General features: G+C 41.8%; 1 protein-coding gene across 1 annotated transcript in view; it reads right to left on the minus strand.

The window, feature by feature from the left end:
* Window positions 1-6,096: 6,096 nt before the first annotated feature.
* Window positions 6,097-13,467, minus strand: part of Trim44 (tripartite motif containing 44) — a 106,965-nt gene continuing 99,594 nt past the window's right edge. The window contains exon 5 of the mRNA XM_036184488.1: window positions 6,097-10,521. Coding sequence (XP_036040381.1) covers window positions 10,494-10,521 — 28 coding nt within the window. The 3' untranslated portion in view covers window positions 6,097-10,493. The remainder of the gene's footprint in view (window positions 10,522-13,467) is intronic.

Below are 13,467 nucleotides of genomic sequence, written 5' to 3' on the forward strand. Positions count from 1 at the left end.
AGGATAAGCAAAGCATTCCACCATAGGGAATAGGTTCTAAAAAGCCAGCTCATGTGCCAGTGACAGATCCTGGTCCCACTGCTAGGGGCCACAAATAAACCAAGCTACACAACTGTCACCCACATGCAGAGTGCCTAGGTTGGTCCCATATAGGCTCCCTAGCTCTCGGTCTAGAGTCCATGAGCCCCACGGAAAGCTACCATTTCTAAAGGCACACTGTGTGTTCCAGCACTGTACCAGTTCCTGGATATCATCTACTTGTTTACTCCCTAAGTTAGGAAAGGACAAAGTCAGTACTAGAACCAAGACTGTTTACTTCCAAAGCCCAGGATCAGGAGAAAGCTCTACTTATTCCATGTTCCAAAGGCAGAAGGCACACGTTGCTTTTTCTTAGAGACACCACAATAGTGTTAAACAGTTCTTCATGTTAACAGGCCTCCCCTCTACCATCCCCCAAAAACCCTAGGTCTAAATTTTGTTTTTCATGTCACTCCATCACTCTTCATTCCATCCCCTGGAGACTCGCTTCTTCCCTACTAACACACACAAAATCAATTACGTCACATTACCCAAGGCTTGCTGTGTTTATACAACAGAAGAAGAGCATGTTTTTGTGAGCAGAGATTTTGTTTTTCTATTCTGTTACCTCCGAGGGGAAATAGAAATACCTTCTTTGGAGCTAGGCAATGTGTGTGGTTTGGGAACTGAGTTGACAAAAGGGTGGATCCACATCACACCTTATTTATTTTCTCTTCTGTGAAAGGATCTTAGCTATTTTTTTCTTCCAAACCAAATCCTCTTACTCTTGAACAATGACCCAAGCTGAGAAATTTCCCAAACATCTGAAACCTGAGAATTTGTGTCTGGGATCCTTGAAGCTCATGTTTTCCAGATGGAGAGATTGGAAGAAGGGTAGAGGGGTAGGAGGAGGCGGGTGGGTGAGAGATGGGGGAAGCCTCAACTCTGGATCACTTCTGACTTCCTTGGAGTCTGCCATCTGACAGTGTGCCAGGCCTGAGGAGACAGCAGTTGCTCCTCTGAGACTGTGCCAGTGACGATTAGGAAGTCATTGTGAAATAGTTTTTTCCAAGGGCAGTGATGGGCTTTGATAGCACAATATAAAAGAATGCCTATGGCTTGGCTATCACAAGGGGCGTAAACACTCTGGATGGATTTTGTCATCCCTCCACAGGTGGTATGCTGCAGCCACAACTGGTGGACCAGAGGGACCTTCATTCTTTCCCTGTGTCTTGTCCCCTTGCCAGAACTGGGGGAGGGCTTAGCAGGCAACTTTGAGTAAATAACAGGCAAGTATAGTTTCGATAAATGTGGGTTAGGTATGATTTAAATGAGAATGCTTTTCTTGGATCAGATAGGCCCGATCTACCAGGGTAAATGGGTTCTAATCTACCTGTTAACAAATAGAATTGGTTTCAGTGTTGAGAAAATAACATCCCCCCCCCCCCCATTTTTTCTCTTTTCTTTCTGTTGTTTTGGAGGCAGGGTCTTGCTTATGTAAGCCCAGCCTGGGCATGACCTCAGAATCATCCGTTCTCATCCTGTCATGAATGGAGCTGGAAGACATGATGTAAAATGAAATACATCAGACACAGAAAGATAAATATTGTCTTCTCACTCATAGGTAGAAACTAGATGTGAATCTCGTAAAGAGTGAAATAGAGGAACTAGAGGCTGTATGGGCAGGGGATACAGAGAACTCAGGTAATGGGGACCAAAATACAGTTGAGATGAACGGTCTTTTGTATCCCAATAGGTGACTGTAGCTTACAACAATATGCTGCCTTTTCACCAGGAGAAAATGTCCACTTCTATTGCTATCAGTGTTATCTCTACCCCAAACCACCCACCAGGACCACTTCGTAAGTGAGCTCTTCTACGGTGCGTCTGGCCTCTTGGAATAGGTCAATTTTAATTCTAGGATATAGCTTCTCCCTGGGCCCAAAAGGTCTTTCAATGGGGGTGTGGGAAAAAATTACTAAGAAAAGTTCCTTTCAGTTAACACCCTTCACCTCCAGATGTTAAAATAAAATAGTATGTAGCCAATAGTGACAGCCTTGGACTCAATGTTCTCAAGACCAAGCAGAGCGGTCAGCCCCTTCTGAACCCACTCTCCTGGCCTGGGGCACAGAGGTGCATTAAAGTGTCCCGCTTTAGAGAAGCAAGTATAGATTTCCTTCAGTGGCATGCCTGCAGACCCATCTTACCTGAGGTCGGAAGACACCACCTCGGCAAGCTGAGTGGTACCCAGAATTTATGGACTTCTTTGGAGTATGATATGAATCTGGGACCTGGGCCAGATAGTTTCATTGGGAAAATGTGGACAATTTCCACCTCCCTCCTTTCCTATTGCTGACTGTATGGTTCTAAAGTGAATTATGATTTAATCTTTTCTGCTAAAGGTATAAAAAAATGTTGGTTGCAAAGAAATAATGAAAACCATTTAAGTAAAAGAAAGGAAGATGGTTGATTGATACTATTACAGTAAAAGACAAAACTCTGTTCATAACCACAGCCAAAAGGTGTAGAAAAATCCTTGTCTGTGCACCAAATGGAATGAAACTGATTAACACACTATTTCTACACACAATCAATGCAGCCTGTGCTTTTATAACCATGCGGTATTCACTGACAGTCAGTTCCACTTGAATGCTCCTGGATTTAAAAAAAAAAAAAAAATCTTTGGGTCATCAGATCAGGAACAGGCTACCCCGAAGTCCTTAATGATCCATGAGAAATGAACTGAATCTTCATTCCAGGGCTAAGTATATATTCTCCATCAGGATTAGAAGTCAGTTACCCTTTGGTTGATGGCTCCAACATAGAAGTTCTCCAGGGAGGGAATGGTATCCAACTCCATGTTCACGTTGCTTTTGAATTCTTCTCCTAGAACAACTCACCACCAGTTTTCTAGGCTGCAGTGTATTGACAGTAAGGTTTATTCTTCTTGTAGCACAGAGCTGGAGAAATAGGAGTGGAAATCTGCTATTACAGGTTAAATTGTGTTACACTCAATTTGCAGAGAGGGTCTAGCTTCTTTTTATTGTACTTCTGATTTTGTTGTAATGACTATTGCCTAAAATAAATGGGCAATCGACAGGGGCTTAGGGATGCCTAAGTGATTTTTATAATAGCAGTATTTGTTGTTGCAGAATTTGACCTGTATTCTGGTTATTAGTTTTATTCATCACATTGAAAACTTGGCACATCTACTGTTCATGCCATTATATGCAAAGTACTGTAGCATGAAAGTCACTTATAAACCTAGGGGGAAAAAACCTCTCTGAACACAAGAGGCTCACAGGACAATGAACCCTCAGTTAAGTGGATGTACATTTTCTTTAGTTAAATGTTCTGGATTGTCAAACGTTTATTCCTTTTAAGCCCAAGGAGGTTTTTCTTTCTTTCTTTTTCTACCATCTGTTATAAGCCTTTAAAAATATTTACTGTACAAACACTTGCCTTTGAGCATCTTGTGTGTGTGTATGTGATGCTCAGTCATTATTCTGAATGGACACCAAAGTGAGACTCCTCTGATACAAGTGTCCTCTATAAAATGAGTTTTGGCACTCTCTCAGTCCACTTGACGTTGTCTTGTCTAGTGCCGTCACTCCCTTGAATTTGGTTTCTCTGGAAGTCCTCACTTTCCTTAAATTCAACCTTCTGTAGACTTGGAAACTAATCAAATATTTACAATTGGAGAACTGAAGTTCTGGGCAGGTGCCCCATGTTTGGATGTATGGCCTCTCTTGGACGTTTGCTTTCTGGTATTTATTTCCACTAGGTAGAAGGCTAGGCTGCTTCCTTCTTAGTTTTCCATCATTTTTCAGTGGGTTTCACTTCTGCTAGGGTTTCCCAGCTGCTTCAATTACTCATTTTCAAGCCATTTGTTTGGATTTCATGTTCAGGAACCACAAATAAATGAAGTTATCAGATGGCTGAACCTAGATGAATGGGTAGCAACTGAAACCTCTAACAGCATGAAGATTGTGATCCATTTTTTATGGCATACTGTGGCCATCTCAGACACAGAACTATAAAACAGATAGCTTCTTTTGCCACCCATTTCCAAGAATAGGAAGCAGGACTACATCAAGCTGCTGGAGACATCTTCATGATGCTTAATCAACCTATAGGCTCTATGTCAGAGCTGGCTGACATTGGAGATTGTAAGTCCACAGTCAAGACAGCATTGATGCTGTCTCCTGGTGATTCTATTATTTATGGCCTTAAAATTTAGGAGGCAAAGCAAGTCTAACAGTTCTCTCCTTCCTAAAGTGAGGCTCTGGGTCAGAAGAGGATTGCTATGCTGCCTTTAGTCCTTTCTTCACTGTGTTTTTTTCCAGGCTGTACAAGCAAGGGCTAGCAAAGGCCTAATTTATTTGCCCAAGGCTAAACTGTGTGGAGTGAGTGCCAGGGGTAACATGATGTTATTTCTCAATACCAGGTGGAGTCAGTATAGTTAGGAGTGAAGAGGGGACAGCATAGTCTGATAGCCAAACTATTTAAATCCTGGCTCTCTGCTTATTAAAATATACCTTGGCTATAGTACTTAAATATGATCTCTGAGCAATAAAATAAGAGACAATAATAGTATTACTGCTTTGAGAATTAAATAAGGCAATGTGAAAAGCAAGGAGAGTCCTTGGCCCGAAGAGCTCACTAAACAGTAGCTATTACTGTTAACAAAAATAAATGTTTTAACACTGGAAATGGCAATATTTAATAAAAAGACACTCAGTGCAGCCACTGAGTGACTGCAAACGATCTAGTTTCTCATTTGTTTGCTGTAACATTGTTCTCTCTTATTGAAAGGTTGGGAGCCTGATTTTCTGTTGAGCATAACTCACTCTGGCGCCTTGTGAAGGCCAGGAGATATTCCAGACAAGGTGCAATTTCACTTTTTTATGAGTCTGAAGGAAATGAGGCTACATGTAAGTGGAATCAAGAAACAATCGATTAAAAAAAGGAGCTGTCTAAAGGAAAGATAATAAAATGAGAAAGACTGGGACACCAGGATGCAGAATTGAGGTACTGGCACCAGGAAGCAGGGATGAAGACCTTTCAAGATGCTGTGGTTTGAAATGCTGGAGACTATCAGGTGCTACAGCGCCTGGCGATGCCCTCACTCAACCCCTAGCAGCTGGGAAGGAAGTGGGACATAGTGATCGCTCCACAAGACAGTCTTCTGTCCTGCGGCTAGAACCCAGATTGGTTTATTGGGTGACCTTGTGGAGACCAGGAGATACTCCAGACAAGATGCAATTCACTTTTTTAAAAAAATGAATCTAAAGGAAATGAGGCTACATATAAGTTAAATTAAGAAACGATCAATTAGAAAAACTTTTCCCCAAAGTTCCCATACCATGTAGAAAGAGTTAATGAAGACATATTTGATAGAAGGAAATTATAGCAGGGTTGACAAACATACTTCAAGTGGCTTCTAGGATTTTGAAACATTAAGTTTTATGCTTTGGGAAGGTTTGTATTTTCAGATCTGCATAGTTCTAGCATCTCTGATATTCACATTGGCTACTGAAGGCTGGAGTACATGTCTCCAGGTGTCAATACAAATACTGAAGCCAGACTGAAATAAGTTTATTTACAACTTCATTTGCTCATCAATTATATTCAAATAGGTACCTTTAAAGTTCCACAGAGATGGCTCTGCTAGCTTAACTATAATTTGTTCAAGGTTGGTTTTTACTTTTAAACAACATTTGTCAAAAGCTTAATTTTGATTTTCCTTCTAGTTAATCAAAGTTGTAAAGCTGTAAGTGGTATTTGAAAAGACCACAGGAGTGAATACTGCTTACCTTATAACCTACTCATGGATCAAATCTAATCTAATCTAGCCATTGTTCACTTGGCTTGGTTCTAAATACTAACACTCTCCAGTCTACCCTTTGCCACCATCCAGAGGTCTCCTAAGGCACTTCAGGAAGTCAGGAGTAAATTAGGTCCCCACAGCTAATAACACAAATACCATCATCTCTAGCATTGCCACAGTTAAGTATGCAGATCATCATGAATATTTACACCTATCAGGGTCTTTTGTGCACAACTCTTAGAGACAAATGGTATTTCCAGTAATAGTTTATTGATTTCCAAATGCACAGGGGCGGCAAGTCTGAACATCCTGGGATAGCAGTAAATCTCTCTTACAAAATAATTTACAGTATGAAAATGATATACTGAAACATTAACTCAGATATGCAATTCCCTTGAAAGATTGAGTGTTCCCTTGTTTAGTGGAAAGGGTGGCAGGGGACGATGGCTAAGGAGGGAATGTGACTGTGTACACGAAAACAGGCAGAAGACAATGGATATGTTGGCTCTACCCACTCACGCGTTGTGGCTTGTCACTGTAAAAAGACTGGTCAGGTTTAACTTCCATAAAGGATACATCAATGGTCCCCCCTCAAAGTCACATCAAATCCAGCATGGACTCTGGCTGTTTTTCCCCCAGTGTGCCTCCAAATGTCTTCATTTATTTCACTTTCCTACTCTGGCCCTAGTTCTGGTGTTTCTGGTGTGTTCTCAGCCTCACATGGTAAGGTGAGACCAAATGATTGAAATGATCTCCTGTTTTCCTGGGGAATACCCAGCTCCTGTGGCTCCTGGAATTCCATAGGGTAGGGGCCTCAGAAATACTGCTGGGGTGAAGGCAGTGTTGCAATCTCCCTCTGGGCTTGTTCCTTTAGGGCAAGGCTGGACTTGATTTATAATGGGATTTTTGTCTTTAAAAAACAAGCAAACAAAATTCTAAATGTGCTCAGCCCACAGTAAACATGCAACCAATTTACTGAAAAGCATGTACTGAACAGCTATTACATGAGAGAAGAATGTCAGGAATCAGCAGGACATTTTCTCTGTGGGGAGATAGGACTTCCTAGACCTCTGACTACTACAAGGTTATAAATTCTGCAGCTGTACACTCAGGCCAAAATGGAATGACCAAAACGATCCAAGTCACCAAAATGACAAGGCACCTAACTTTCCCATGTTATTAGACATGGTGGAAAGGGGTGGGGTGCAATTTCCTTCCTAGCTCAGTGCTTTAAAAGTTGACACCTACCACTAGGGGCTATTCTGGAAAGGCAGCACACTCACACTCCAATTATCTGCTGACATTGTACGGATTTAGAAGAAACCTTTGTGGTGGTATATAAGATCAGCAGGGACAGTTGTGAGTCTCATTTAACTCTAAAATAATTAAGCAGTATGGTGTGTGCACGTGTATATAAATCTCATACACACACACACACACACACACACACACACACACACACATACACACACACACCAGGAAACACGTCCAAAGTCAGTGATTTGAATTGGCACCTTCTCACAGAGTACAGAACATGGTAGCTAGGTTTACTAAAATAAGAAGATTTGCTTTTCTATAGCAATGAAGCAGGAGATATTGAAGACTGCTGTCACCTTCATACTCCTGAGGGCTGAATATCACCTTTTTTTTTTGTTTGGTGGGGATGGCACTGAAAAGAAAAGGCTCTCCAGCTTCTGGAAGGAAGCTCAAGTTAACAATGAGTATTTAAAACATCTACTAAAGCAGAGGAATAAGGCCATCCTGATATCTTTGAAAAATAGTTTATAATGTGAATGAGCATATTGCACCAGGGAACTGAAAGCCTCTTCCTCTCTCTGAATCTGTAGGTGAGTCATGGTATGGGGCAGAAGGCTGACTGAAGAGCAGGGAGAACCATGTTTAAAACTGGTTCCTGTGTTTCCTAGCAACTACAGACACGTGGCTTGCCCTGGGTACATCTACAGAGAGCCTGGCTCACAGCCTGTCGTCCTCAGGTACTTCCTTGTCCTGGCTGTCCAGCTGAGAAGTCAAACACTTCTTAGAAATGTCCAAATCAAAGATCAAATCCCTCTAAGTACTCACAGGCTGCCAGTACTTCCTGTGGGTACCCAACTCATTTCTGGAGATGTTCTTTACCTGAATCATATGATGATTTCTCCCCAGGGATCTGGGTAAACTCTGCTGTCCACAGTCAGTGAGGACACACAACTCTAACTCACACTGAGCTGGAAGGCAGGAAGCTTCCTTATGATGGGGCACAAGGCCAAGTAGCAGGGCCTAGCTTGGAGAACGAAGCTTGTGCCATTGCAGAAGGCATCCTACATCTCACACTGACAAATGCAGCCACAGGAACTTCGGGACCTGGGCAGAAGCTGCTGTGCTGTGTTTGAAGCTTTCCTGGTTAAAGTTTCATCAGGTGCTGGAGACAGCAGGAGCCCAGAAAGCAAATCCAAAACTTGTTCTAAATAAAGGGGAAATGCTTCTTGGATAGATAATTTATAGAGACAGGTTGGCAAATATTTTTATATTTCTGTTTATAACCACTACATAAATGCTTGGATTCCCCAAATACTGATATAAAGTAATAGCATGATTAGGTATGGAAAGCCAGTGATCTGTCCATTGGTAATACAAGGTCAACATATAAAGATCAAACAATGATTACTGGGGAAAGACAACACAAGCTTCCAAATTCTGAAGTCTTTTCAATCTTCGGATTTTCCACATTCTTTTTAGAGTGTTTTTGATCCTTCTTTTAGAATTTCTTTTAAACAGGATTGGAGGTTATTAACTCAGGGTGTATTAAATTCTCCAGTCTTGGCAGACAGATGGTAAAGCATCAAAATTGTCTAAGCCATCTACTAGTCACCAGTTTGGGAATGAAATCTTCAGCTCCTCTCTGCCCTAATATCCTTATATGTGTAGTGAGCTAGGGTAATCCTAACCTAGAGCATATAGGCTTGGCAGTTTCCTGTCCTCAAAGGAATAAATCATTTTCTAGCATGCACAGGATTGAACAATGATATAAATAGGACTCCTACAGTAAGCACATGTTGTTTCTGCCTCAGAACTATCCTGTACACACACACATCAGCTACCCCTAAAGCTTTGTGATAAGTACACAGGTTATAGGCAGGCAAGCAGACAAGCAAGAAAAGGGGGATTTTCCCCAAGGCAGACTCCTTGGATCTGCCTCAGAGATACTGGAAACAGGCCTTGGTCAACAGCAACCCCAAGGCTGCTTGAAACAGTTCAGACAGAATCTCAATGGGAACATAGAAATACCACACAAGCAGAAGAGAGGGAATACACTGCCCACCTGCAAATAAGAGTTACCTTCCAAGTCTCCTATCTTCTCTTAACAGTTGAAGTGTATGAACATTCTCTTCTCTAACCTGTTTGTTCTATTAAAAATAAGGTTCTCTCCGACTTCAAATCATTTGGTAAGAAAAACTCATGTCTCAACAAGATATGGTGTGTGTGAGCTTGCAGTTGGGTATCTCCCAGCACACCACTGCTTCCTTGATCCTGAAAAGTGTGGTTGTAAGGAACTGTGATCTGAGAATGGGAGAAGGCCAGAAAATCCAGCTCTGGGGCATGCCTGCTCATACTATATTGGAGAGGAGAGCTGGGTGGGAGGTGAACTGAAGGCCTGATGCAGGGGAGGGAGGATTCAGCTGTAGCAAATAGAGGAAATGCTTGCTGGCAGATGGACATGAGTCCAACCACCCAGTGAGTGGCAAGGATTCTCCTCACAGAGCACTGAGGCCACCTTAGGCTAACCTGGGGTGGAACTGGTACATTTTACAGTGACAATTCCCACTTGGCGATATACATGCCAGTCTTCTATGTTGTGACAGGCCTATTAATCCATACAGCTAGCCCAAAAATTCAGGTTTTATCAGACACTTTAGTGACCATTTTGGAAAATTCGGGCAATCTGAATTCTGAAACACTGATTTCAACTTTGGATCAGATTTCTTTACTCCTTCCCCTCCACACTCCTTAAAGTCATTTCCTTTCTATCTCTTCAATCACTTCTTCCATTTCCACAGCACTGAATTATGAATCTCAAGTCCCAGATAACCTCAAGTACTAAAAATATCTTCTTTCCAGCTCTGGACTCTTTCTTCAATCCCATTTTCCACCCAACTGCCTAACGCCTTCCAAAAAGGCAGAATTGGACTGAGAGACTGTTGGATAAGTCAGTATGGCCATACTTGCTTTAGGCTTCGGTACGAACAAAGTGGGTTTTCTGTTTGCAGGTAAGGAAAAAACTGATTTCCTTTCAAGATATTCTAGAACCTTCCTAAGGAAGTGATACTGTTGACTTGCACAATATTCCAGGGGCTGGCTTCCTGAGAAAGTAAGTTCAAAGCAGCCTTTGGGGAGTTGCCTGAAGAGCCCTCCAAGTTGATCAAAGGGGCTCTTCCTGTGACCTACCACAAGAGAACAAGAAGCACACAGTCAGTATGCATAAAACTTGTTGTCCCTTGGAGACATGTGTGCCTGCTGTGGATCTGGGGACATATCCAGTGGAAGAAGTTTGTTGCCAGGCAGCTTTCACAGATATCAGAAGCCATTACATACACACTGTCACATACACACAGGGAAGGGGTGTTTTCCATGGGGAATGGTTAAGTCTTCATGTGTCCTCTTCTTCACTGGCACCACTACAAAAGAAAAGGAAATGCAGGTGAGTTCAATATCAATCACAGGAAGGGAGGCAACACAATCTATAGGCTGACAACCTTGTGCTACTCTTAACTACCACGATCGAGCAGCAGGGACACAGGCAAGTACCTCAGTTTCTTTGATTTCTGAATCTAAATTTAACTACAGTGATCATAAAAATTAAACACTTAAATGATCTTGGGCTGTGAACGGATCAAATAAGAACACATGTAAAATACTCAGTATACAGTAAGTAAGTAAAGGAGCAGGAGGCGTCATCAGACTTAGAATTTTAATGAGCAAAATAAACTGCTGGTAGAAACCAGGAGTTTGAGTTCCTCTAGGTGTTAGACCACCTATTATTAGGTCAGAAAAACAAGCAGCAGCAATTATTGGCACTCTGCACTGGGTAGAGCCAAGGTCTTGCCCATGCAGCAGAGTCAGTCTCCAGGAAGTACTCTACCTCATTAGGACACTGGATCATTCTCTGTGTACTTTCCTTGCCCTTACTACGTTCTATAGTTCGGTATTTATTCTCATTCCCCCTTCTACTGAAGTATATAAGGGTAGCATTAATACTATTTTACCAATGTCTAGGCATCTAGAAGTTGTACAATAAACACACAGAGGTGCTCAACAAACACTGACTTCCAAAAACAACAGAAAGAAAGGGTGGGAGGAACAGACAGGGTCGAAAAGAATAGCCACAGATGGTACTGATATAATCAGAGGATTCCAGTGTCAGTGTTTCAGTGCCAAAACACAAGTGTATAGTCCCAAGGATATAGCTACTACTTCAGATGCTCAGCGTTAAGCATCACTGGTCCTGGGAAAGAAAGGCAGCAGGTCTGAGCACACTTACAGAAAGGCAAAAGCAGCAAACCTGCCTAGGCACTCCTCAGCCACTTCTAGACGTCACCGATTCAAACATGGACAAGAACCAATTTGATCTCCTGCTTACTGGACCTGAACACAGAAATACCATGACCTGGAACTTGGTTGTTTACTAATCCTTCTATCACTCCTCACTCCAATCCCAGGATATGTTCATACAATCTTATCTGAAATTATTATTTTCTCACTGCCCTGAAGAAAATGAAGCTCTTTGAGACGTAAGAACCTAGAGTCCTTTGAGATCAAGGTTTAAAATTTTGACTGGAAGTCTAACATTTCAAGCTGGTAGAGACAGAAATGGTTTGTAGTGTATTAGCTCCCAGCTATGACCTAGAAAAGTTCTCAGAAAGGATTATCTTCGTCTACATAAATCTGTGCTCTTTGTTTCAATCTGGGGAAACAGTCAAGATAAAATAATCTAGCAGTGGGGTTCTAGTACTTCCAAGGAACAAACACTTAGGACACAGGCCTACAGATTAAGGGGTGTACACTCTAAATGCCAGAAGAGCCAATTCAGTAATGTGTCACATTCAGAATGCTGCCCTCCTCTTTTCCTATTGGTTGTCCCATTATGGGATAAAGGGTGCATGTAGGCAGGGCTGACCAGAGGACTGCTATTAGAGCAGTATTTGGTGGCATCTGTCCCAAAGGGAACAAAGGGTCTTTTACAAATTGATTGTAGCCAGAATCAAAGCACAGATAAAACTGGCCTCATATTCTCCCCTCGGTATTATATTCAGAGCAAGCTCTTTCTGTTTCTGTCAGTCTTACTTCTAATAGAAGAGGACAGATGGTGACTGTACCCTTTCCTTAAGCTGCAGTCACTTTTTAGCATTCTTGAGATAAAGTGTTCATGAACCTATTGAAATTGTATTCATAGTTTTGTCTGTGTGTCCCTTTGTTTGAGAAAGGCCATGATTTTCATCATAGTCTCAAAGAGGTCAGCAACTCCAACCCCAAACTGAGGATATCAAATCACACACAATTTCTTTTCCAGTTTTTTTTTTTTTTTTTTTTTTTTCCCCCTCCCAAGAAGGGGAGGCAGTTTGAGACAGGGTTTCTTTGTGTAGCCTTGGCTGTCCTGGAACTATGTAGACCAGGCTGGCCTTGAACTCAGAGGTCCTCCTGCCTCTGTCTCCTGAATGTTGGAATTAAAGGCATGTGTTCAGGTTTTTTACTATAAAACTATATAAAACTTGGAGTAGCTAAGGGAAAAGGTCAGGGGTATTGACTGACAAAATCTATTCTCATTACCCTAAGAGAGATCTGTTCCGTGGGCTGAAAGATAAAATTATCTCACTGTTTAGAGCATGAAACCCTGTGACTCTGACATATCACTTATTGATTTCCTCAATTGCTAAATATTTATTGATTGTCTAAAGTGTATTAGGCTGGATGTCAGGACTAGAATAAAAAAGAAGGGCACAGTAGTCACCCACACAGATGTCACAGCTTTGGTGTGATGGGGGCTGGGGAGATAGCTTGTTTTGTTTTTGTCTTTAAAGAAAAAAAGGAAGCATATTTTCATAGGACAACCTATTCATCATGATAATTCAAAAAAGATCTTAATGAAATGTATAGCACAGGTTACCCCAGCTGGTATATGGTCTCTTCTGGTGGGTTACCCATAACTTCCATCTGTGACAGGCATCTCCTCTCCTCTCCATTCTGCTCTCATTTATTACACAAGCCAGCATATGTTCATACAATCTTATCTGAAATGCCTTAAAATCTCCATCTTCTCCAAGTGAAGCAGCACAGTCTTCCTCTTGGGTACCTATCTGCTTTTACAGAAACACCTACTTGTCACACAGGGATCTACAACTGGACTGGGGATTGCGGACGGTGTCTGTTGAATGTGTCAATTTCTAGTGAACGAGGGGATTAGGCAGACAGCCATGCTATCTATTCTACTGAGGTCCTTAAGGAGGGGGCAGTGTTATATAATGACCCTGAGGTCATGAGACTGAGAAGGTTTAAATTCTTAGTGAATCTCAACTTCCTCAAGGTAGTGCTATATCTTACAGTGTTAATAGTCAGAGCTTTAGATA

This window comes from Onychomys torridus, chromosome 4 (genome assembly GCF_903995425.1).
Source record: "Onychomys torridus chromosome 4, mOncTor1.1, whole genome shotgun sequence".
In the NCBI taxonomy this organism is placed as follows: Eukaryota; Metazoa; Chordata; class Mammalia; order Rodentia; family Cricetidae; genus Onychomys; species Onychomys torridus.